The 26,841-nt window shown below is 29.8% G+C and overlaps 1 protein-coding gene across 2 annotated transcripts in view; it reads right to left on the bottom strand.

The window, feature by feature from the left end:
• Nucleotides 1–26,841, bottom strand: part of LOC147078869 (acetylcholinesterase-like) — a 215,291-nt gene that overhangs the window by 3,271 nt on the left and 185,179 nt on the right. For both annotated transcript variants that reach the window (XM_085950597.1, XM_085950603.1), the window contains exon 5: nt 21,259–21,422. In XM_085950597.1, coding sequence (XP_085806723.1) covers nt 21,259–21,422 — 164 coding nt within the window. The remainder of the gene's footprint in view (nt 1–21,258; nt 21,423–26,841) is intronic.

Genomic DNA, 26,841 nt, shown 5'->3' with positions numbered 1-26,841 from the left:
CACCGATTTTTTATAAATGGAAATGTCCAAGAATAACAATGCATTAATGACCTATTTATGTTAAAAATAGATTTTGGCTGTGATTATTTTAGTATACAAATCAGCATAAAAGACGTAAGTCAATATAAAAATATTTAATATTGTGACATCAATTGTAAATTCTTTTATTTTATGATTTAACCAAATATGAGGCGTTTAATTACAAAAACAGATAAATCCACAATTCAATATTAATGTTAATGGTAAATCAAGATTTTCGAGGGTCGAATTATTATAGCATTTTATCACAACGTTTTTATTAGGTCGTATTCTTATTTGTCCGGTACGAATCTTGCAATCGATTTTTAACTAATTTCCCGACTAGCTAGATATTTGAAACTTTTAGAATATATCAGAACACAATGCCAATGGATTTTTTATTACTTTTAGCCATCTTTAAGTAGAATTGAATTCATTTTCAGTTAATTCTGTTTTGTATGAAAAGTTATTTCGACACCATAATTGGTTGCTAAGCGGATGGTCCTAGCAATTAAAATATTAATATATACGTGCGTTACTATGAAAATCAATTTGAATGTCTAAATAACATTTCAGTATTATTTCTATCGAGTAAAATTTTTTTTGATCGTTTAAGCTAGTCAAGTCAAGTTTATATGATTCAACATTTGATTTAAAAATGTTGTATATAAAAAGTTCTTTTTATCTTGTAATTATTCATAAATGATTTTGGTGTGTTTATTTATAGATTATTATACTATATTGTATGATATTGTACAAAAAATATTATGTACCTTTTTTACCGTGTACCTATGTGACTTATCGGTTTTTGTTATTAGACACCTCAACATCACCAACCCATTTCTAACATATAATAATATGATTCGATATCTCAGTATCAAATTAATATATTGATAAGTAATATACTAAATTAAAAATATAAATAATAACAAGCATTGGTGAGAGGTGCAGGTAGGCTGTTAAAATCCGACATAAATAGTACACACTAATCTATATCAGTCATACGTATTTGTTATCATTGAGCTAAGAATACAATAACGGCAGGTGGCGCCGGATAATTTTAAAAATTTAATTAAATCTGCAATTTCCAGTGTGTATTGGTTCAATGAAAACAAATACATATGTCTGATAACTAATCTCAACAACCTACGTTAACTCTTCACAAATGATAACTTAATACCATGATAATAATATTTTGGTGTATAATTATATATCGAATAGGGAAAAAAAACATGAAATCATTATTTAGAAATAAAATAAACCAAGCATAAACCATGTATTGACATTATTATTATTATCTTTCAACGATAACAATAATTTATAAATAACTATTTCTTTTATTCAACGAATAATTCACAATATTTAAGAATGTACCATTCTGATTATTGAATATTCATAATTTTAAAAAACACTTTCTGAGAAAATATATTATAACCAGTAGAAAAAATCTTTTTGAAAAACGTAAGCCACCCCCGGCAGGGAATCGAACCCTGCATCACCTGGGTTTACGCCCCGTCTGTCGCATTTACCTCTATGCTACGCAGTGACATACTCATTGCGACAAATTTTAACTATTGGCCTCCACGATGTCAGTTAGTAATTGAAGTAATAGGTATCTACTTTGATTTATTAAAACAAAAACCGATTGTCATAGTAGCTTGATTTAGAAGAACGCTGATGAGTAGGTATTAAAAAGGCAAATAGTTAAAATTTGTCGCAATTAGTATGTCACTGCGTAGCATAGAGGTAAATACGATAGACGGGACGTAAACCTAGGAGATGCAGGGTTCGATTCCCTACCGGGCTTACTTTTTTCAAAAAAGATTTTTTCTATTGGTTATAATATATTATCTCAGAAAGTGTTTTTCAAAATTATGTATGTTCGATAAAAATAATGTATAAATATCTTTGCAACTTTCAGATATATCACATAAAATATTCATTATACCTAATGAAAAATGGGATGTTTTAGTCACTATTCAGTAGCAAAATATGCAATAGAATTTTGCCACGATTAAGATTGTTTTTAAAAAATGTTCATTTAAGTAATTATTTATACTTTTTCATTAGGTAGGTACCTAATTATGTAGAAATACTACAAATAACATTGACGTATTTTGAATCCGAAATATTATTATCATTCGTATTGCCTAAGTATTCAAACATAATATAATATTTGTAAAATTGCAAGTGTAATTGTAAGTATATTTTATATTTTGCATACACGTGGCATTAAAGTAATTGTATGTTCAATTTTTTATTCTATATTTTGATAGTATATCCGTTCTTGTTACATTATTTTCATATACGTAAAATTTTTCTCTGCATAATTTTTCTCTGCTAAGAAGGTATATAATATATTTTTTCAAAACCAGCTGATATTTTTCCCAGTACAGCAGCAATTCTAACGATAAACATAAACTGTATTAACCTTGTGTTTAAATATAAAATAATCGTTGAGAATTTGAAAAATTTCAATGCCAAATTAAAGGCAAGTAATCTCACGCAATGTTTAATACTTAATTGTAAACATGCTCGCACACTGTACAATAAAAAAAATATGATTAACCCTTTCACACATTGGCCCTCAAATTATTTATTTTTATTTCAATAGACATAACACCGTAATTTCCTTAATAATGTATTTAAAAAAATATTTCTATGTTGTATAAAGCAGTCATTAAAATTCATGATATTTTTTGTCTCTTCTGTATAGTTTTGCAGAAAATACATAAACGGTTTTAAAGGCACATAAAAGATAAATGTTACATTATCATCATTTCGTGGTGCAGTAATAAGAGGTAATCTCTGGCTTCTATTGGTTTTTGTCTCCATTCCAATAAAGTATAATAATAAATTATCTTCTGCTACTCGATTGCCATTCTATTGCCAAAAGTTGGTAAGTCTCAAAATCATGTTATGGAGTAATTGCAACTTGAAAGTTTACATGCCTTCTAAAATCAGACATAATGCTAAATTCTTTGTGCTTTATGTGCATGTTCTAGCATACATACAATTATTATTATATATAGACTCTTAATCCGTTGTTAACTCTTAATATCTAAATTATCGACTTAACAACTTTTGGCAGCATTCGCATTCTGAGGTATACCAGCCAACTACTACAACCTGGCTTTCTAAACAACGTTTTGTTGGTTTTGCATAATGAGGGAACACAACAATAAAGAAATCGGGTTGCCTTCTGGGTGTGGCTGTTTGAAACTATATTTCAAATTCAAATGAATTTAAAAAAGATATTGGATAAACTTTAATATGTGTCAAAGAATATTTTATTATCAATAGTTACGTATTATGTAGGTACGAGTAACATAATAATATCGTCACTGTTCTGGCAGAAGACACTAATTCGAAAAATGACATATTGAGTTAGTTATACCAAAATGTTCCTTATTTCAAACTTTACCATCTGGAAACCTTCTTAATAAATAAACAGTCTTTATTTTAAAGTAATCCTTTTACGATTACTTAATAAACTCACATGATAGACCATTTCAAACATTTTAACAACTTCAAAGTCAAATTACTCAAAACTAGTATTCTCCAGTTAGTGTGTTCTGCCAGAATAGAGACGATATTATGTATTAATGTTTGCCACGTAAATGGAATATGCATTAATTTATTACTGGTAATATTTGAGTTTATTTTAGGGCTTTCTATTTTAACGTTTTATAGTCTGATCGTCACATTAAGTAATAAACCAAATCTGGTTTTTAAAAAAAAATCTATCTTATTGATCTCTTTTACTCTATCCAAGTGTTTTGTAACTATATATTTTGAATTAAAGTCATTTGTTTTTGCAAGTTTACTATGCTACTCTCCCCCATAAGCATTTTTATTAAAAATTCTCTGTAAACTCAACCATAGCACACTTAAGTGCATGCTGACATTAGCCTTGGGTTTCTGCTCCTTAGACATTCCAAGGAATAAAAAACTGCAGATGCTTCACACTCAAACGTAGAGCCTCGTAATACGCTCAATTAAGACCGAATGTAATACGGGGCGGGTGAGTTTGTGTTGTTTTATCCAAATTTACTCTATTTAAATATTCATATTTTACGAAAACCACAAAAACGTGAATATTTAAAAAAAAAATCTTTTTAAAACGGCGCCAGACAAGACTCGAATTTGATCAATCGGATATGGATATATTGACTTTTGAACAACTTTGTAAGTATTTGATTTTTTTATGTATCTATATTAAATTCAATACTTCAATGGCGTCAATTCATCTTGCAGCTTCTTTTTTTTCTCAAGTCTCAGTTAAGTCTTATTTAGCTTTACGTTTAAACATACACTGTTAATACGTATTATTTTTACTTGTAAAATAATACATTATGGTTAATTTGAATATTTAACGAAACCTATTTTTTTAAATATATTTTTGAGGTTGCTACAAATTAAGTGTGAAGTATTTGTTGTAAACTAAGGGTTAACTTAAAGAAAAATGTAGATATTTTTTGAATGCTTGAATTTAAGTCAAATAGAAAATAATTCACACGCAAAAGAAGGTTATTTATATTGCATAAAGTTTTTTAAGGCAACATGGGTAGCATAGTTACCAAGTTTTATGAACATGCAGAGTATAATAATTATTAATATAGGTAGCTAGGTCAAATAATTATTTGTTTTCCGCTTTGACTGATTATAACGTAATGTAGGTATACCTTTCTTGCTTTAAAGTTAAAATTCAACCATAAAGGAGCATTCACACTCAAATGTCAATAATTTCAATATTATGATAATGTTACAAATAGGTACAACAAAATTTATGAACTTGATCATTTTCTTCAAGCCTAGGATTTTCTACTTAAGTACTCCGTGATTTACTTTGGGTTGTAAAGTCAAATATTATAGGTACCTAATACTAAATTTATCTTAATCGTTTTCTATGGATACACCTAGAATCGTTGTTGATACCATCAGACCCTCAAAACCTCAATAATTGATCAACGTTTATTATGACCTGCAGGCCTATTCTAACATATTATCACTTAACATCAAAAAAGAGCTAAGTGTGATAAATATATCATATTTATTACTTTACGTATTCGGGCAGTTAATTATCTAAAAAAGTTAACCGTCTCAACTGTCAAAAGGTGATATTTTTTAACAGCCTTTCTCTTAGCTGTGCAAACTTTAGATAGAGTATATATCAATTTTACATATCGAGAATTGAGACGCAAGATCCGTCTGTTTTGCTGCAATTGCAATGACATAACTAATAAAATTGTAGGTTATGTTGATATTATGTCTGACGTGTCAATACAAAATTCTTGTGTTCAGCTCATTACTGACTAGATGGCGCTGGTTTGGCTTTATCCGCTTGTATTCTGTCTTATTCGCTTGGGTTCAGCAGCACAAACATATCTGAATTTGACCAACCTAAATTTGTGCCGTATTACGAATTAAAACCGCCTCTAGCCATTTAGTGTAAAGAATATCTTCCATGCAATAATTTGGAAGAATGAAATGATAACCATTAATAATAGACCTGCTGAAAAGCTTTCGCAAAATATATACATACCCTGCACGTGTCTTACCTACCAAAATGGTCTAAATTACACGTGGTATGTAATGCTCTCGCCTATGAACAATGTATACAATGAACTTCGTGTTTGCTTCTAACACGTACTCTTTATATGTCATTTGACATTTCATAGCTTGCAGGCGTGTAATGCGGTCATATCAAAATTGAATTGGTGCTGAAAAAGCCTTCACAGCACTAGAAGCCTCTGCCAAAAGAATGGGCTTACAGATAAACGAGGCAAAAACTAAATACATGCCTGTTTATGTCACACCACGAGAAGGCGCACCAAAGTGAGATATTGGTGCATATAAGTTTGATACGGTCGACAGTTTCATATACCTTGGATCTCTTGTAACTCTACATAATGATATTACAGAAGAAATCAACAAGAGAATCATGTCTGCGAATAAATGCTACTTTGGCCTGTTAAGACATTTTAAGTCCCGCATACTATCTCACCGAACTAAAAGCACTTTTTACAAAACACTTGTAAAGCCAGTGCTCACCTATGCATTGGAAACCTGGACATTAACTCTGCGAAATAAATGAGCCCTGAACATCTCTGAAAGAAAAATTCTCCGCCGTATACATGGACCGATCAGGGACGGCACCAATTGGAGGAGAAGATATAATGCTGAGCTCTACGGGCTGTACGAAGATTGCAGCACATTCCAATCAATTAAGATTGGGAGACTGCGATGGTTAGGTTATGTGCACCGTATGAATGACAATGAACCGACAAAGAGAGTGATGTCCAGCAATCCAAAGGGGGTAGAAGAAGAGGCAGGCCAAAGATTCGCTGGTTGAATGGAGCTGCCAGTGACTGCCGTATTCTGGGGGTACGCAATGCAGAGTGGCGTTAGCGTCGCGATGTGATTGTTCATTTTTTAAATCCCCCCAATCCAAAATAATCTAATAATTGCTGTCTTCTATTTCGATCTGTCTATGTAGTAAGCGAGGCTACCTGGGGTGCTTTAAGAAACATTAAATCCGATAGCAGTTGCCTTGAGATAGCCAACTCTTTGAATACCTAAAACCATTTTAATCACTCATTTTACTAATTAAGTGTTATATTGGAATAAGGTTGAAAGGGTAATTAAGAGTTCAGAGAAATCATCTTATATTCAAGCACAGGTACTCTACCGATACACTGAGTTTCACCAAGTGAATGAGCTTTTTTCTTTAATGTAAAAATGTCATTCAAAATAATAGTTATTTTTATTAACAATATCATACATAGCTTTGTGATACGTGTCAATAATCAATTTACGTATAAAGTAAGCTTAGAAATACAATATAAGCTTGAATGTACCGATGTTTACCATACTTAATGCTATATCAAATACCCACTCAGAATATATTTTATTTTTTAAACATTATTAAAATAAACCGCTGTTTTACATAATTAAATTGATCGATGAAAATTGTCGAACATTTAAAAATAATGAGCTCCGTGGCGTTTGGCCTAAATGCCAAAACACTTTTTTGAGAAAATTCAAACAAGCACGAATGTCATAACGAGTGGTTGGTATTTTAGTCGTTTAAATCGAGGTTTTATTTTTAAGCACTGTGCATTTTTTAATGTACAAGGTCCAATCTTCATGGTTCAAATCAAAACCAGTGGCGGTTTGACGACTTTCTAGTTAGTGGGGTTTAGCCATTAATTATTAAATATACATACCAAGCAACGTAAAATAATATGATTTTGTTAATCGGAAAATGAGTAAATTTTTAGAATAAATAATATGATTATCTGAATCGTTACTTAATCAAATCTAAAAAGCATGCTTAAAAACATTAGCTTAATTAATAAATATATATATATCATACATAATTTTGAAAAACACTTAACACAAATTTATTATAACCAATAGAAAAAATCTTTTTGAAAAAAGTAAGATATCCCGGTAGGTAATCTAACCCTTTTTTCAAAATTATGTATGTTCAAAAATTAGAATGGTACATTCTTAAATATTGTGAATTATTCGTTGAATAAAAGAAATAGTTAAATATATATATTAATTTTGAACAACGACATACAGCGAGCGTTTTCTCTCACCTAGGGGTTATTTCATTCGCTCCCCAATATGCATATTCTAACGGTAATGCATTCACATCCTTTGTAGAACGAGATTTGTACCGCAGCGATGGGATGGGACTGACTGACCCTGGTCATCGAAAAATAGACGCCATAGTTTTCTTAATTTGTACATAGGTGTCACCGTGAAATAGGGCGTATTAAATTTATTTTATCATAATTATGTTATTACATAATTTAAAATCATTGCTTTATTTATTTGTATAATAATAATAAATATCTCTATAAAATTTCGATGGGTTTTGATTGATAAAATAAATTAAACAGTTCATTTTGATCATGTAATGAAGTAAGTAATTATGACAATGATTAAAATATTGGACGTGTATTTTTGACATGACATCGATATGGGTATGGTCCCTACGAACCCTTAAGGTAGAGCCGCCCCTGGTTAAAACTATTTTATTATATTTAAAGTAGTCGAAGGAAAATATCTTTTAAGCCATACAAAAATAACCATGTAGTTAATAGTTTGATTTAAATAATATATATACAATATTCAGTAAAATATGTATTAGTAATACAGTAATACTTTTACTTAATTTCGTATTAATATTAGCCAAGGATGTACATAATGTAAGGTGTTGATTGTCAATTCGTGATAAAAACCTGTATTACTAAACTTACGAGAACGTTACTAATGAAAAACTCTAGAATATTATAACATTATCTTGACAATTCTCCATAAATGATTCTCTAGGCAAAATCAAATAAATTAAGATTGTTAAATCATATCAAAAACATTGAAAACATCTAACTTAACAGTATTTTAATAGTGACATATTGACGCACTTAGCCCAAAACATGTTTTTTTTATATTTTGATGTAAGCAATAATATATTTTATAAATATGTATAAATATATAATATCCGAATATAGTTTTTAATTAATTGTAATATTTCTTCAAAACAAAACTAACATGGTGTTTAAAATCGTATTGTTAAATTTTCAATATAATAGTATAATATTATTATAGTTTTATTCCATAACTTTTCCTGTAACTAATATGCTATTTGCAAATATTATATTTGACGCTCACGATGACCGAGTGACTTACGCGTCGGTTTATATTGTCATGGGTCTCAGATTCGAATCTTGGGTCTTGAAATGTATACATATTGTTTATCAATTTGTGTTTGGAGTAACGACCTAATAGGTTGAGCATGTTGCTGACACCCATTTCTCGTAAAAACAAAAAATATGTTAATACAAACCTCCACTCTGCAGAGGCCCATAATAATTATGATCTTATTAGGATCGGACACGGCCAAAAGAAAAATAAATATTATTTTACTAAGTATGAAAAAAAGTCAAATAAATAACATACCAATATGATTATTTTATAATGAAGATTTCAGACACAATATATTTTGGAATGTCACTCTTAAATTATTAGTTCAAAGTAATAATTTAGCTCCCTAACGACGCTCAAGTGCTAAATGATTTTTTTCTTAAATAAAATAAAATTTTGATAACAAAGTGAAAGAAATCTTAAAATGTTAATATTTTCTGCTCCATTACTCGCTTTTCGTTTTTGACTTTGCGGAAGCTTCAAGCAGGAGATGAGTTTTCTGAGCTTTTCTTTTTCTCTAATATTCAAAAGAAGAATGTAGCCTTCGGCATTTTATCCAGATCGCAAGACAAAAAAATTTAACAACCTTTGAGCCGATTGAAAGCTAATACCATCCCCAAAAGAAATTGAAGATAATATAAAAGCATGACAGAAGCATTTATGTATTATGTCATAAAGCAAACAATAACGATTACTTTATAAATGCTACATGTTTTATAATTTTAAAGATTGTTTTTATTAAAAATATATAATTTTTAAAAAACCACCCTTATTTGAAAAAAATTGGATTTTGTGGAATTTGAATGCTCTCCTTCTTTAAATTGTCGATGCGACTATAATAATTCATATAGGTAATGATAATATTATTATTTACTAATACATCTTAAGTGGCATGGAAAGGTACTTGTTGGGCATAATGCGTAAAGATCACAAAAGAAACAAATGGATAAGGAAACTTTTCGACCAATGTCGTCATACAGTGGTATCCAAGGGGCACTAACCGCCCTCTAACACCTGATGGATAGTCAGTTGGTAGATTATATAACAACTAATAACTATGGACCGAAAAGAGTGTCGACCGAAAAGAGAAAAGAGAAAGAGCTAGGGAGGCCTTCATCCGGTAGTGGATTAACTCCGGCTGATGATGATGATATTTTAAGTACTTTTTGTCAATGATATTACTAACTTTATTATAGATGGTATCCAGTGTAATTCAAATTATTACGCGTTTGGATTGAGTGACATTATTATAATTTTCATTTAATACTGAATATACGTACGCATATTAAAAGAAAAGTTTTACTTTGCATACGTACATTTATTATAGAATATATTGTTATATACTACATAAGTAATTTACACAAAATAATCCTACTAGAAAAAATCTTTGGAAAATACTCGAATCCGCTTAATAAGCACTTCATTTGTTTACAATACTAGTTACTTCCCTCGTAATTAGGTAGGACGTAGGTGCCTCAATTGGAAAAGCACTGCCAAAATCTAATGGATGCGGGGTCAAGTCCCTAAAGATTTTTTTCTAGTAGGTATGTTTTCTCATAAGGTGTACTTAATTTAAGTTTATATTATGTTAATAAAAAAACAAACTTATTTTAAACATTATACATAAATGTATGGAATTCACTAGAGAAATTAGATTAATACAATAATTTATTATTATGCAGTAGACTTTAAGGTGCGATATTTTCGTTAATGCGTCTTGATTTAGAAATCAAAATTTACAAAAGCTGTTAAATCACAATTACAAAATTAATAATGTTAAAGTAATTAATTTATTATTTTATTAAGTGTTTATTGGTATTTTCCATTAGCCGGAAGGCGATTATAATAAAATTTGATCACTTTACGTAGGTACCTATTTTTGAACGTGTCAAAAGTGATGGATTTATCAATCCATTAGAGATTCAAGCTCCCACTCTTTGTTTGGATATTTAAATTTTAAGCTATGTACCTGCGTTCTTTATTTTGAAAATTGAAAACAATGTAGATATTTTTCACTTATAAAATAAACAAAAAAACTGATAATCAATATTATATATTTTTTTTAAATTAAGCATATTATATTAGATTTTTTTTATTCATAATAACAATAACTAATTATATAAGTAAATTCTGAGATATTTACAAAAATTGAAACATTCGTATTAGACATACATAATTTTGTAACAATCTTCTTTGTTTAAAATAAAAAATATAAGTAGTTAATTAAAAAAACTGTGTGAAAAATTCTTGAATTGAGTGGGATTTGAAGTACTTTTTACGTTGTTATTTCCTAAAAACTACGTACCTGTTTAAGGTATTTCCAATTTTGTTTCTTTTACAATTTTAAATCAATACACCTAAAATATGTTCTAACTAACTAACACAGTGTCAGAGGGTCTCACCAAATTTCCGTGTTGGCTTGCGCTAGATGTGGGGTCTCAGTTAAAGATTTTTTATAAATCAGTATTATATCTATTCTTACGTTGTATTTTAATGATGAATATCAAAATATTTTACATTCCTTCTCTTTTGATTGTATAACTTAATACTTTGGACGCGGAAGACGCACACGGTGCGTAATGACCAGGCGGCCGATCGATGTAATTAACGTGCATTTTAAAGGGGGCAATTAAAATCTCATTATCTATTCAGCAGCGAAAGCGTTTTACTATTAGAAAGATTTTTTTATACTATTCTAACTAAGAGCAAATTACAACTTACTGTATACAGTGGAATCTTAATTTTATGTGCCCAGAACTCAAGTTTTCCCGCTATTTTTGTATGATTTCTCTTTATTTTAGTACATATAGTATAATTATTTCAATTACACGTTTTTATTTCCTGCATTTTGAGTTGGAAAAACACATGCAAAATTTAATTCAAATTAAAAATTAAATATTAAATTTATTCAATTACGTGTATAATATGCACGGCAATTATTTCAATTTTAATCTACAGACACATAATAGCATTTTTTATAAACACGCTTGTTTTGTTAGCTCTGACACATAAAGTGCATTTCTTTTTTATAAACACGGCTGCAGTGTACAAGAGTAAGTTTATAATACGCAGTTGCTGATTAATATTTTACTTTAGCCAGAGTGAACCCACGTTATTTTTGTCACTTTCCAATTTGACTCACATTTTCTTTCTTATAGTTTATTTGTTAGTTTGTATTTGTTTTTTAATTCGTTTAAATAATGTCCAAAAAATTAAACCTTCAAATCAATTGAACATAGTAATGCATAAAGTAACCAGTCCACAAAAAATTAAAAAATGAGATATGATATAGATCAGATGCGAGAAGGTTTTCTCTACGTTCTGCTGAAAATAGCCAAGCCGCAAACAAATTATTCTTGAAATTAAATACTATTTACAATTTTACATGCATTTTTAATATCATGTGGTTGCTAAAGTGCCGTTATCTCAGCTTGAAATTATTTTGGACTGGCTACATTCTACATAACTACGTTCAATTTATAATATTGAAAGATTTTTATAAAAATCAGTCAAAAATATGCACGAATTTACAATACACATTATTTATATTGTTTGTTATGTATTAGTCAATTAAAAAAAAAGTTAAATCGGGTTTTCACTGTAAGAGAAAATATTATTTTTCTTCTAATTAACTTTGAAATTATATATATATATAATATATTGAGTAATATTTTCAAAATAAATCAGTTGTAGGGTTAATTAAAAACGTACTGATTATATTGTTATGTTTGCAAGTCTCACATTTTTAAAAGTAAGTACATAATTGAAGCGCCTAGTTTCAAAAGCCCCTAAAACAATTTTTGTTAGTTCTGAGAAAAATGAGAAAAACTATTTTAGGTAGTTTTGAAAAAATGGGATAAAATCATATCTATTAAATCTGTGAACTTTATTTATTAAATTTTTAATTTGTTACATTCTAAGGAGTATTTTGGTTTTTCATTTTAGGGGTATTTGAAAAGCACACCCAATCATTTTAGCACGTTTTGAAATTTACCCTAATTTTTGATTGACGGTTTTTGACGTTTTTAAAGTTCAATCTTTGGCCATCATATAGGTCACAAAAATATCCATTTAAATACGTATCTAACTCAAAAAATTTTAAAAACCGTTTTAGGGGCTTTTAAAACTAGGCGCTTCGATTATCAAATTTACTGATAAGTTAAACTGCCGTTGACGATATGATTTTAATTTTCTTATATAGTTTTTCACGCGATTTAAAAAAATCCGTGTTTCCGAAAAAACACCTTGGCCTAATATGCAACTTGACGGGGGAAAATAATTGGTATAGAGAAGTATAAATCAAGTTGTATCAGCTTAAAGTGATCTGAATTAATTAGATGCTTAAAGTGATTGGAAACACAATATGCATATTATTCACCCCTTTAAGGTCTTTATTACAGTATTCATTCATAGCAGCTTTAGTTCAAGCGATATCGCTAAGGAACATAAACAACCCCTAATAGATTAGCTGTAACTTTAAAAATTTCTTGAACCATTCCATATTATGGCCGTTTTGTATAAATACGTAGGCATATTGTCTAGTATAAAAATGCATGTTGTTTATCCAGTGATAGGACCAAAATAATATTATAAAAAACCCTGATCTGGCCCATATTACCATATGCGTTGAAATACTGGGTCTCATCAAAAAATAATCAGAGAAACGTAGACATCTCGTGGAAATAAAAGTACAACCATGGCTTCAATAAAACAAACCATAAAGTGAGAGTGAGAAAGCATTTCGCACGCTTATATCTACGCAATATGCGATAAAGTAAGCTGAATTAAATATTTTTTGTACACGTCGTCGGTAAATATTGACTTGAATGACTGCAGTAATTTAAAAACTGCGAGCACGTGTTGCTGAGATTTATTGTTTTTGTGTTAAATTATTCCGGATGCCGCCAAAGAGTGCGGCACTTCGTACCCTTGTGGCACAGCCTCAAGGGTTCCGTCGCCGTAGCTGGCCCTCCCTCACCCTGCAGCGGTGCTACAAGAGCGACCTACGTGCTGCAGGTCTGACATGGCGTGCGACGCAAGAGTTGGCGATGGACCGAGGGAAGTTGCGCCAACGTGTGCTTGCTCCAGTGATGTCAACCGTACTATAATTATAGTACAATACCATAATTTTGATTTCGCAAAAAATGTAAAATACTATAATTTTACACCAAATATACTAAAATAGGTACTATAATTTTAAAGAATTCAAGACGAAAAATGTTCGTGTACTATTTATTTTTTAGAAATACTACAATTTTTACGCCTTTGTACTGTAATCAGCATAGAAAAATATGGCGACACTGGCTTACCCTATGCCCCAATGTTGGGACGTGACAGTGTGGAAGAATAAGAAGTGTTAAATATAAAGTCGGTGATAATAATTGGTAGTTAATTTAGTATAAAATATTGTTAACTATTTTGTGATTTAATTTGGTAGTTGTAATGAGAAGCAATAATATGATATTACATTGTTTAATAGTTAAGTTAATAATAACAAAATTAAGATTCTACTGTGTGTTATATGAAAAAACATGGCTTCATTTTACCGGACAATACCATAAACTGTATATACGTGTAATATGATCATTATCCCGTCATCTTACACGTAAAAGTATGGTGATTCCATTAGGCAGAAGGATGGAAAATACCCAACCCCCAAAAAGTAATGAAAAACGATAGTTGGGAGACCAAAACTGTGTACAAAACGATACAGTGTCCTTGAGGCTAATGCGGTGTAGAGTTTACGGAAGATAGCGGGAAGTTGACTTGTTTCCTGTGAGTGGCCAAGGCAGTACTGGAGATTGTAGTTCCAATGATGATACAAGAACCTAGTAAGTTGGAAGAATCCTTCGAAAAAAAACCTTTTAATAATAAATACTCTTCGCACTGATATGGAGGCGCATATTATCTGCTTATGAATAAACATGGTGATATATCCTTTTTTACAGTATAATTTCTTGGACTGTGAATCCGGAAAGTGAAAGACGTGAATTAATTCAAGTTCCACTTGGTCCAATTTTTTTAAAATATTTTTTCTAATATGTTTCTGATGTATTCAAAATTAAGCTATATATACATATAATATCTATTTTATAACATTTTTCTTAGGTCGTATTCTTATTTGTCCGGTTCAAATCTTGCAATCGATTTTTAACTAACTTCCCGACTAGCTAGACATTTGAAACTTTTAGAATATATCAGAACACGATGCCAAGGCATTTTTTAATTGTTTTAGCCATCTTTAAGCAGAATTGAATTCATTTTCAGTTAATTTTGTTTTCTATGAAAAGTTATTTTGACACCATTATTGGTTTCTAAGCGGATTGTCCTAGCAACTAAATTATTAATATATACGTGCGTTACTATGGAAATCAATATGACATTTCAGTATTCTATGATCATTTAAGCTTATCAAGCAGTCAAGTTTATAATATGATTCAACAGAAAATTTTAAAACGTTGTATATAAAAAGTTCTTTTTATCTTATAATATATTCTTGGCCTTTACAATCCGGTGTAAATTTTGGCCTCATTACAGAAAGTTTCGTAACATAATATTTGTTTTTAATTAACTATTTCTTTTATTCGACGAATAATTCACAAGATTTTAAGAATGTACCATTCTAAAATTTGTCGCAATTAAGCATGGCAGTCGTAGCATAGTGGTAATTTACCGGGTGCGATACCCAAGAGACGGAGGTTTGATTCCTGCAGGGTGTCGTACTTTTTTTCAAAAAAGATTTTTTCCATTGGCTATATTTTCTCATGAGTGTTTTCAGAATTATATATATTAAATATTTGTTTTTCTTTGGATCCAAACAATATTTGAAATATGCCAAATCCGGAATTTGAATTCGAGAATATCGACTTACCATGCAGTCACTCGGGCTGTTTGTATTACATTAGGTAGTTAATTTTGTTACATTTTCAAGCTATGAGTGCCGTTAATATGTCATTAATTATATCATTTTCCCGCAAGAAGATAATTAAATTTTAATTTTAATTTGAAAACGTTTACAAAATGTGGGAGCTCGATTGCTTAAAATACCTAACACAGCCTTATTATGGCATGATATTACCAAGCAGTAACATGTTGTTGAACCTTGTTATGAAAACTTAATGCAATCAAGCATGCCTGTGCATCTAATGAAGCAAGAATGCATAGCGCAATTTATCAAACAGGTATTCAGTTTTCTATGAAAATTAAAATACAATTCCACAGTTATTATGTTCTTTGAAAATTTACAAGCCCGTACATTATTAAAACATTGACGATTGAACGAATAATATTATTTATTAAGAGGGGACATACTCAGCGTAGGTCAAAATGGAGCTTTTATTGCATTTTCAAAGCATGATCCTGGACATTCCTTAAACGTAGTAGATAATCTATTTATCTATTTTTGAAGCCTTATTATCCTTTATATTTATTTTAGATATTTGATGATTGCATGACATATTTTTATTACATAAAATTGTATTCTTTTAAACCTCTCGTTCTAATGTTTTAAAATATAGTCATATTTCAGTACATAGGTACATGTGCAGTGATGTTAAGATTTTTTACATTTAATAATTTTTAAACGCATTAATAAAACCATTAGTATAATTTATGTCGACATTATTATAGTGAAATATTTAAATTTACATTTATAAATGCGTTTAAAAATTAATAAATGTAAAAAAATTTAATACCACTACATGTGTATGTACTGAAATATGTTTATATTCTAAAACATTAGAGCGAGAGGTTTAAAAGAATACAATTTTATGTAATAAAAATACTTTATGCAATCATCAAATGTTTAAAATAAATGTAAAGGATAATAAGACTTCAAAATTATATAAATAGATTATATACAACGTTTAAGGATCATGCTTTGAATATACGAGTAAAAGCTCCATTTTGACCAACGCTGAGCACGTCCGCCCTTAACATTTAATGAAAGCCGTAGATTAATAAATTATTAATAATTCTCAATACATTTTGAATCAATTATAGTTCTAATACGACTGCAAATTGGTATTTTCTTTTGCAAACATATTCTAAACAATTTTAGAAAGCGAATAGTTAAATAAAATGTCTTTAAAATTAATAAAAAAAAACATGTTTATAGTTTCTTGTATTTTTGACATGATCAAAATAATATATATATAAGTATTGAACATAATATACATAGTTTTGAAAACACTTATGAGAAAATGTTTTTTAACCAATAAAAAAAATCATTTTAAAAAAAATAAGACTGGAAAACAGGATTCGAACTGCATATCTAGGGTATCGCGCCCACCGCGCACAGAACACTAAATTTGCCATACTAATTACGACAAATTTTAACTACCTATTAGCTCTTATAATACTCTGACGTACCAAATTGAATTAAAATATATTATATTAATTATGTATATATCCAATACTAAGAATATTACATTCTTAAATCTTGTGAATTATTCGTTGAATAAAAAATATATTATATAATTACCTAAGTATAATATAAATGGGTCTTTAATTTTTTTTTGTAATAAAATAACAGGGATCTTGATTTTCATTTTTCATTTTTAGAGGGCCGAGCATTTTCGTAAATACTAGTATTAGTATTACTAGTACAAGTTACTAGTATTTATTTTTGTAAATAGTGTATATTATTAAATCAGTATTATTTTATTATGATATTAATGACAACCAGACACTATCGACCTTAGTACCTATTTAACGTCAAGAGAGCACTATTTATTACTGCACAGGGTACTAAAATACCTTGCTATGCCATTGAATATTACTGAATATAAAACTAACAGCTTTGCTTGAATTTTTATCGAAAATTGTAATACTTAAATGGCATATTTTGAAATATTTCACTAGCTCTTGCTAGTATTACTGCAGTATCATTTTACTTCGCATTAAACATGTGAATTAGAATATATCACTGAAATATCTCAACATCCCCCGCTAAGGGAAACAATCTCGGAGCACAGGCAAGCTCATAGTTACTTATTAAGAGCACACTTTGAATTTTCAAGATGAACAGGGAATATCCGGCGAGCGGCTCGTGCAACAGATAAATTACATTAAGGTACACCTAATGAATAACTAATGCGAACACACAGCCAGCCAGTCGTGGCTTAGTAGGCAACGAAAGCTCCAAATTATGATTGATATTAATATTATTCCTCGCGTTTGTCAGTCGGGAGTTAGTAAAGATATGGAATGAAATATTTATGAAAGTTGACAAAGGGGGAAAAACCCTACCGAGCTTTGAAAGTCGTTCATTTGGCGAAGAATAACAAGGGCTGATTACAATAATTTTACTGCCCTATTAAACTTTAACGCGTGCGTGCTACCTGTGCTCATGTATAGCTGTGAGACATGGTATTTTATTAAGCTTCAAGAATCACGGCTTTTGAGCTTTGAGAATCGATGTCTCCGCCGAATCTTAGGGGTACATTTGTACGACCGCGTTACAATTACTCGAGCTCGTGAGCAGACACAACAGCCTTCGGTGATTGAAGTTATCACGAAGAGACGCATTACGTGGCTGGGACACGTATTTCAGATGCCGCCAAAGAGTGCGGCACTTTGTACCCTTGAGGCTATGCCTCAAGGGTTCCGTCGCCGTGGCCGGCCCTCCCTCACCCTGCAGTGGTGCTACAAGAGTGATCTACGTGCTGCAGGTCTGACATAGCGGGAGGCGCAAGAGTTGGCGATGGACCGAGGGAAGTGGCGTCAACTTGTGCTTGCCTACTAAGTAAATATAAAAAATGCGTGCCATTTGATTAAATACTTTACGACCATCTATTTATTTTAGCTACAAAAGGCTTATGATGAACTGTCCTACAGCCAACTGCATACGTACACATTTCTAGATACCCTTGATGTATTATAGTTCGTTTACAACTAGATACTTATATCATGATATTTATGTCTGACACCGAATTCAACTAGTAAGTGTAAACTTTAGTTACACTAGTATCTACCACTTGTGTTGTATATATAAAATGCTTCCCTAATATTTGTCCCCCCACTTCTATACCTCACATGTAAAAAACGAGACTGCGAAAAGTTTAAACTTACAAACATAAATCGCAAAAGTTGAGCCACCGTCTACTTATCTATCAAATCTCTTACACATTGTTTGGTTCGCTAGTTTTTCAGGAGTATTTATATTGATATTATTTTGTGAAAAGTATAGGTAGAATGAAAAAAGAGTAATTTAAGGCAGATATTCACGACTTAATATCAATATCATTCCAAATCAGAACAATGGGACGTGTATTTGAAAGAGTATAAAAAAAGAGTTTTTTTTTTCTCTCTTTTTTTGATAAAAAGACTATCTGATAACACTGTGATAACATAGTGAGTAGTGATACACGGTGTGGTAAGTATACGACATAAGTGTGAAAATAAGCTACATTGACGTATTGTAAGCAGCACAATATATCGTCACTATTCTGGCAGAAGACACTAATTCGAAAAAATTACATATTGAGTTAGTTATACCAACATGTTTCTTATTTCAAACTTTACCATCCATAAACCTTCTTAATAAATAAAGTCTTTATTTTAAAGTCATCCTTTTTACGATTACTTAATAGACTCACATGATAGACCATTTCAAACATTTTAACAACTTCAAAGTCAAATTACTCAAAACTAGTATTCTCCAGTTAGTGTGTTCTGCCAGAACAGACGCGATATATTTATCGCAATTGTTACCTTTGAAAGATACGTACATAATATTTTTGTGAAAAAAGTATACGGAAATTTAGGTCAGACACAAAACATAAAATAAATATCACGACAGAAGTGTCTTAATAAAAAACGCACCTAAAATATTGTGATCATTTTCATTTCAATCGTATATATATATATATATATATAATTTGAATGTTTTGACTTGGATGTTTAACTTAATTTCGATTAAAATATCTCAATTGTTTCTAAATTTCGTTTAATGGATATACTAAAATTAATTTATTTCTTTTATGAAACTTCGTTATAAACATAATATCTACAGCTTTTTATATTGTATTGAAACCAAAATTGCCCTTCACCTAGATTTACTGAACAAATACATATTTAAATACTGATCGAATAAAAATTTTTTGCTTATAGGAAAAATAAAAATATATAATATTATTCTAATTCACATAAAATTGGTTACTATGGACAATATTGACCTCGAACGTTAAACAGTAGGTATTATATTATGTATTTTAATTCCAGGATTTTTTTTACCATTCCTTTATTTGGATTATCTTTGCTGTATTCTAGCACAAAGAATTTAATTGGTTGCGAAATCGGAATTGTTCAAAATTCCAAAGAACACATTGTTACTTATCGAACAATAATGTTAATTGTGATATTTAAATTTGTTTCCTATATCGGAGATTCTGCGTTCAATTTCAAGCGTGGTCACAAAATGTTATTATTTCACTACAGTTATAATAGAATTGGGCTTCATGGCATATTATGTAGTGTAAAAACGGAGAAAAAACAAAGGGAGTTGTCAATACCTCGTCAATTCACAATATTTTTTTTGTTGTACAGTCTCAGCCAAGGCCTAAACAAAAACTAATACTAAGTGCGAGTGAAAAAGCATTCGACACAAATATATACTCTGCAATATGCGTTAGAGTAAAATATAAGGCATAAAAATAATCGATTTAGCTTAGCTAGAAGCGAAGCCGATAAATATTTTCACGGATTTTGTGACGCGATGACTCAAATAATATAGTAAATTTGTTTAAAAACATTTATTACGTTTTCGTAGCTGGTTAACATGACTGATTTTGTTGACTATTATCTTACTATCATAACTTAACTGCTTGTTAAAATAATTAACTGGCTAGTGACTACCCTTTCCAATGCCGCCACACGTAATTTACGCTTTCATATTATGTATAGGCTTATATTAAAATTAATAATGCGGCTATGTTAGGTAAAGTGTTACCAAGTTATAAATTTTCCCCCGTTTTCGGAAAAATACAGTTAATTTATATGATTTTTTTTTGCATTTATTGTATTTCTTATCGAATTATTATACTATTCTTAGGTGCATAAAAAACACGTACAATCTAAAATATCAATACTCGTATAGATCAGTATACTCTACAATCTCATTAATTTATAGGAACGTCATAAAAACCTACAAGAATTAATGGTATGATGAACATAGCTGGCATATTTTTAACTATTATAACGCATAGGAAAAATGATAGACAAAAATTAAGGGATTTTGGAGGGTGCTTATGAAGTTCCAATATTTATAAAATGATACTCACATCCTTTAGGCATTGCAAGGATTTGTTGAAATGTGGATGCTAAACTGGATATCTTGCAGTTCGTTGTATTTCATTAGTAAGACATTCCAAATATTATTAACTTCGTTTATGAATTTTATCTATTTTTTTAAATTTGGCATATTTTATTTCTAATGAACTACAACAGATTAACATTACAAACATGTGTTTTTAGTTAAACTATATACACTTTTCGACGCAAAAACTTCAATATATAACTTACCCAGTCAAAGCAAATCTGGAAAAGGCTTGCATAATTTTGTTACTGAGGTCCCTCTCTCTTGTGTTGTACTGAAGGGACATATTGAGAGGCTGGCCAAAAACGTATTCAATCTCATCTCCGTGCATCACTCCCATCCATTCACCCCACAACGACGTACTGGTACGCTGAAAAATTTAGAAAACAAAAAAACCTTACTCAACATGTTGTGTAATCGACATTGATCGCAATTAAGGATTTCAATTTCGGGATCCCGAAATATTTTCGATACCTATGAATCCTAGGATTGGTAAACATAAACATTATCCCGAAACTTTCGGGATTGATTTTTTTATCAATTTTTATGGAAAATAACATAAAAACGAAAAGATAACAGAAAAAATACTTTTAATAACGTATAACTACGATAGAAATAAACTGAGTTTGAATGAAGTTTGATTTATTACCCATGTGCTAGCAATTCATTTTATTTTTTCACATAACTTAGTAAAAATGAGAAAGATTGGAAAAAAACAAGGCTTCGCACTTTCTTGATATGAATTTGAGAAATAGAATAAAAATAAATCAAGAAACATCTAGTTAGACGTTTCTACCAGAAAATGATATTCTGGAGACCCACTGATCACAGGGTGAATCACCGGATACTTCATGAACACTTCATGCTAGTTTGTATTTATTATCAACACATTATGTTATTTTTTATTTTAATTGAACTTGTATTTGTATTTGTTATCTTTTCATAAATCAATATAACTGTTTTACTCTCAAATTATTTTTTATATTAAAATATTATTAACTCCATTACACATAATATATGTATTTCCAAGATTGAACGTGCACAATATCAACAATAAATGTCTTAAATAGTATAAATTATTGTTTTTATATGTTTTTTGTATATATGAAAATTTTATGTGAACTATCAAAAAAATGCCAATCCCAGGATCCCGGGATTGTCAAATTGTAATCCCGAAATTCCGGGATTAAAAATTTGGCTCGGGATTGGATTCTTAATCGCAATGAACAGCTGCATATCACCGGTACACTGCGTGCGCACAAGAGGTGAGCCTCGTGTTGACATGGCCACATAACTATAAAAATATATTTTTAAGCTCTTTCGAAACTTTTTAAAATGCCATGACTCGATACTGTAAAACACCACCATCAGAATGTTTGCATTGAATTTGTTTTAATCAAATAACACATGATTTCTAGACATTTTGCGGTGAATGTTGCCTCAGTGCTCAGTCATTCCGATTCGGATAGCGAGTTATCTTTTCAAAGTGTATTCTGTGATATTCATTACGTGGTATTTAAAGCTGATAGCCCATGTTTTTTCCATCACTAATTTACTAACCATGGGGAAATTTGTATCAAGATAACAACGTGTGGAAGAAAATCATTATTACAGGCGCAAAGCATTTAATAATTCTAATAAACTATTTATTTTATTCAACGAATAATTCACAAGATTTTAAACTATATTATATTTCATATTGAACATACATAATTTGAAAATACTTCAGATACATTATAAATATACTAACTACAAAAAATGTTGTTTTGAGAAAATATGACGCCCGACGGGACAAACGTATTTTTACTGGATTCCTGTTAATGTGCTTTAAGAGGACGCTCTACAGAAATGCCCTTGAGAATTGAAAATATAATATTTTTATATGTGGTCTGAAATAGTTGGTCTACTAGTAATATTAAAACTCGCTATCGATGCGTGCCTCAAAAGTAATGGTCATTAAATTAAATTTAAAACAAATAAACTCACTCCAACTAAGCGAGTATGGGGTGACCAAAAAATAGTATCTTCTAATATGCTTAAATGTTCAGTTCAAATTCAATATGTTAATCAGCTGTTTTGTGGGAAGTATTGCAACCAATATAGTGGATATTGTGACGTTTTTAAATTTAGAGTAGTTTAGAAACTTAGAAATAGATTAATAACTTTTTAACCTGAAATTGTACGAGAACTAAACATACGAAGGATGTTGAAACACATATTATCTACATACATTTTTATTTTATGTGCTACCCAAAAAACATTATTAATGAATAGTATTTATTTTTAATGTGTAAGACCTACATAAGTATTAAAGAAATATTTAAGTATTGTTTAATTCTAATGCATATTTAAAAAAAACGTAGAATATATCTAGTGATGTACTCGATTGGTTTAAGTTTAGTCTTACACTTTTACAAACTAGTAACGCAACTTTACTTTTATAATATATTATGTACTAGTGAAACAATAGGTAGGTACCATTATTGTATTTTGTTTGTTGAGTAAAACCAATGCGCGAAATAATTTATAACGCCTAAAAATAAATATTATCGTGCAGCAACCCCATACACTTTTATTATTTTTCACATTGTTGTCAACAGCGTTGACGGTACCTAATAAATCATTACAATGAATTGCTCTACCGACAATAATTATTATTATGTTTTTAAAATAAAATCTTCGAAGACCAGGGATTTTCTTGTAAATTTGATTAAAAATGACGTGCTACTCGCTCTGTAGACTCTCTTCGACTGATATATGGCTACTGTTATACCCATTCTTCTAAAAAATAGCGTTTTTTTCTATCGCGTATACCTATAAATCTGAGGTGTTATAAAACTATGTGTATTCAATAATTTATTGATTATTAAAAGTATTAAGTCACTGGACGCTAAAGACGCACCTAGAGCGTAACGACCATTCGATATAATTAGCATGCTATTTAAATGTGGTACTTAAAAATTAATTATCTAGTCAGCAGTCAATGTGTATGTGTTAGTATGTACAGATGTCAATATAAAACTATTACTTTTTTTATTTTAAAATAAATACTTAAGTACCATTTTTTTATAAATCACGAAATTTATATTTTCATAAATATTATACTTCCAATTAAATTCCAATGACATAAAATGTTTCAAATATATTATATATTTGACATTATGAAATTTACTATGGGCAGTTCTAATTATACGTTTTTGAGAATGGAGAGAAAAATAAAAACATTCACTTCTGTCGCATGTGCTCGACACAAGCAGTCATTTTTTTGTAGTTAGTATAATTTAAAAATAATATGCATATTTCATTTTTCAAAGTAGGTATGCTGCTAAAGTACAGAATTTCGCAAAAGAGACAAAGATGTAATTTGATGAAATGTTAATTAAGCCGCCATTTTATCGAAAGTAACACTTTTTGAAGCGTTTCAATTTACTTCGTGTACTTCTAATTTTATTCTCTGGTTCCAAATTTAAAATTTTCTCAACATAAATTGTGGACCTTTGAAAATTTACTTTGAGGGTCAAATTTATTTTCGGGCAACTTTAGGCAACCAATACTATTGACAGAAAAATAGAATCCTCCATTATTATCTAAAATTTTGCAAAGAGAAACACTATACATCGTAATGAAGAAGAAATAACCAACATTATTTCGAGGGCTTAGTGTCAAACAACACTATCTACAAAAGTGCAACATTACAGGAGAGCCAAAAATCGTTATTTTAGATTCTTGAAACTCAACAAGGGAAATGTTTATTTAAAACCTAATGTTAATATTTTATAATTTATTGTGTATAGTACATTTATCTTGCTTATGATGATGTTAAAATTTATAGGGATAGTTTTAAAAAAATATGAAAACAAGGGTAACTTATGTAGTTAGCGTTAAACTTTACTGACGATTTAATAAGAATTTAGAAAAGATTGACATAACGTTGTTTGACTATCATGTAGCCATAAATGTAAAATAACGTTATCTCAAAAAAAAAAACATTTTTTGTAGATAACGTTGTCTGACTTTAAGCACTCGATTTGTTAGTCACACAATATATAAAACACATAAATGGCTGCTATGACGTTTAAAAATAAAAAAGTACTAATTTGATTAATCTATGTATCAGTGGCAAAATGTGACTTTTGGAAAGAGGTAGGCAGTCGAGATCAGAGAAAAAGAGTACACTTGTCAGGTATAAATACGATATTACCTACTACTGATGAGTGATGAATAGTTAAACACTAATGACAACGATACACTAATTCGACGATATTTCAATAGCTCACCGGCGACATAAAATTGAGCGATAAGTTTAAATAATTATATATTTTTCTAAACATTTATTTACACCAAGAATCATTAGATAAAAGTTATTTTTAATCTATATTTGAATGCCATAGATTTTTGTAATTACTTATTTCTGATTATGAATTATTTTTGACAAAGCTGCAGTAATAGACAATAATATGATGCGCTAAGATTTCAGGCTTAGCCATTTGAGCCTACTGTATTGCATAAATTGCGATAGACATACTGAGGTCACGTGAAGTCTATACAAGTAGACATCAGCATTCCTCGCTAAATCATCCGATAAATACGTTAAAGATAGATGGTGCGCTGTGGCGTATTTTTTTAAAACCTTTCACCGATGGTTCTGCAATCTGAATATATTTATAACAGTACTACGTATACGATAGCTGATATCGTTGATAAATTAAATTATTTTTATAGAATATAAGTGTAATATGCAATTAAAAATATTTTTCTTAAGAAGGCTTTAAATAATCGCCACTGCTATATATATAATAATATATTACATTTTTTACTGTAATAAAATGGTAACTTCAATTATTACTTTGTAACTTTATAAGTACCTCACAATTTTATATTATATGGTTTTTAAATGATGTATGATGAATTATAACATTATTCCATAGCCAAATCATCGCGTGTCATCCGTGTAATATAGATTACCTACCGCTTAATTTTCCGACTTGTTTTTCAATAAAACACTGTCATTTCATGCAGTGATTCCCGTTCCATGCACCAAGTGACAATGTGCCAATAATACCAAGTGTTCCAATTTTGCTATTTTGAAAAACATGCCAATAAAGTAGTTTACTATATTTTTAGCGATTTTCATTATTTTAAATAATATTATATCCACTTAAATTATTGAATAGTTGAGTATCGATATAAATCAAAAATCGTATCGTATAACTACTGTTTTAAAAACATAATCAATATTAACATTTTAAATTTTACTATTGGGGTCAATTTTTGATGTGTGTTTATCTCACTTATCTTGTTGTCCCACCATGCCGAGGCCTTTCTAAGCCCGATGACATAGGCTAGAGACCTGTCTGCCCCACCCTTGTGGGGTCCGTGGAGCAGAGTATATATAACTATAAAATATACTCATATCAAAGCACAAGTCGGCAATTAACTTCAAATATTGATTTGGCAATGAAAGATTATTTGCAGCTAATAATCCCTTTTTCATCTACACAAGCTTCATATGTATAGAATAGTTTTATTCAAAATATTTTCAAGTAACAATAAAATACATCATTATTTGAATCAAATATCGAAGCTAATTTTTAAATGTTACACATTAAAAAGTATGATGTTTCTATCCCGACAAGATTACGTAAATTCTTAATAATATTTTTGTTAAAAAAACAAAAGTATGCAAATTAAACTGGCAATAAAAACAATTTATGATATTTTTACTGGAAAAGTTTTCTTTAAAAGTTATTTTTACATCCCCAAACAATATTATTCTGTGTTTAACAAAA

This window comes from Rhyacophila brunnea, unplaced genomic scaffold (genome assembly GCF_057557595.1).
Source record: "Rhyacophila brunnea isolate RB1 unplaced genomic scaffold, BYU_Rbru_1.0 scaffold_10, whole genome shotgun sequence".
NCBI classification, from domain to species: Eukaryota; Metazoa; Arthropoda; class Insecta; order Trichoptera; family Rhyacophilidae; genus Rhyacophila; species Rhyacophila brunnea.
The sequence above is the reverse complement of the archived record's forward strand: the minus strand, read 5'-3'. Positions and strand labels throughout refer to the sequence as shown.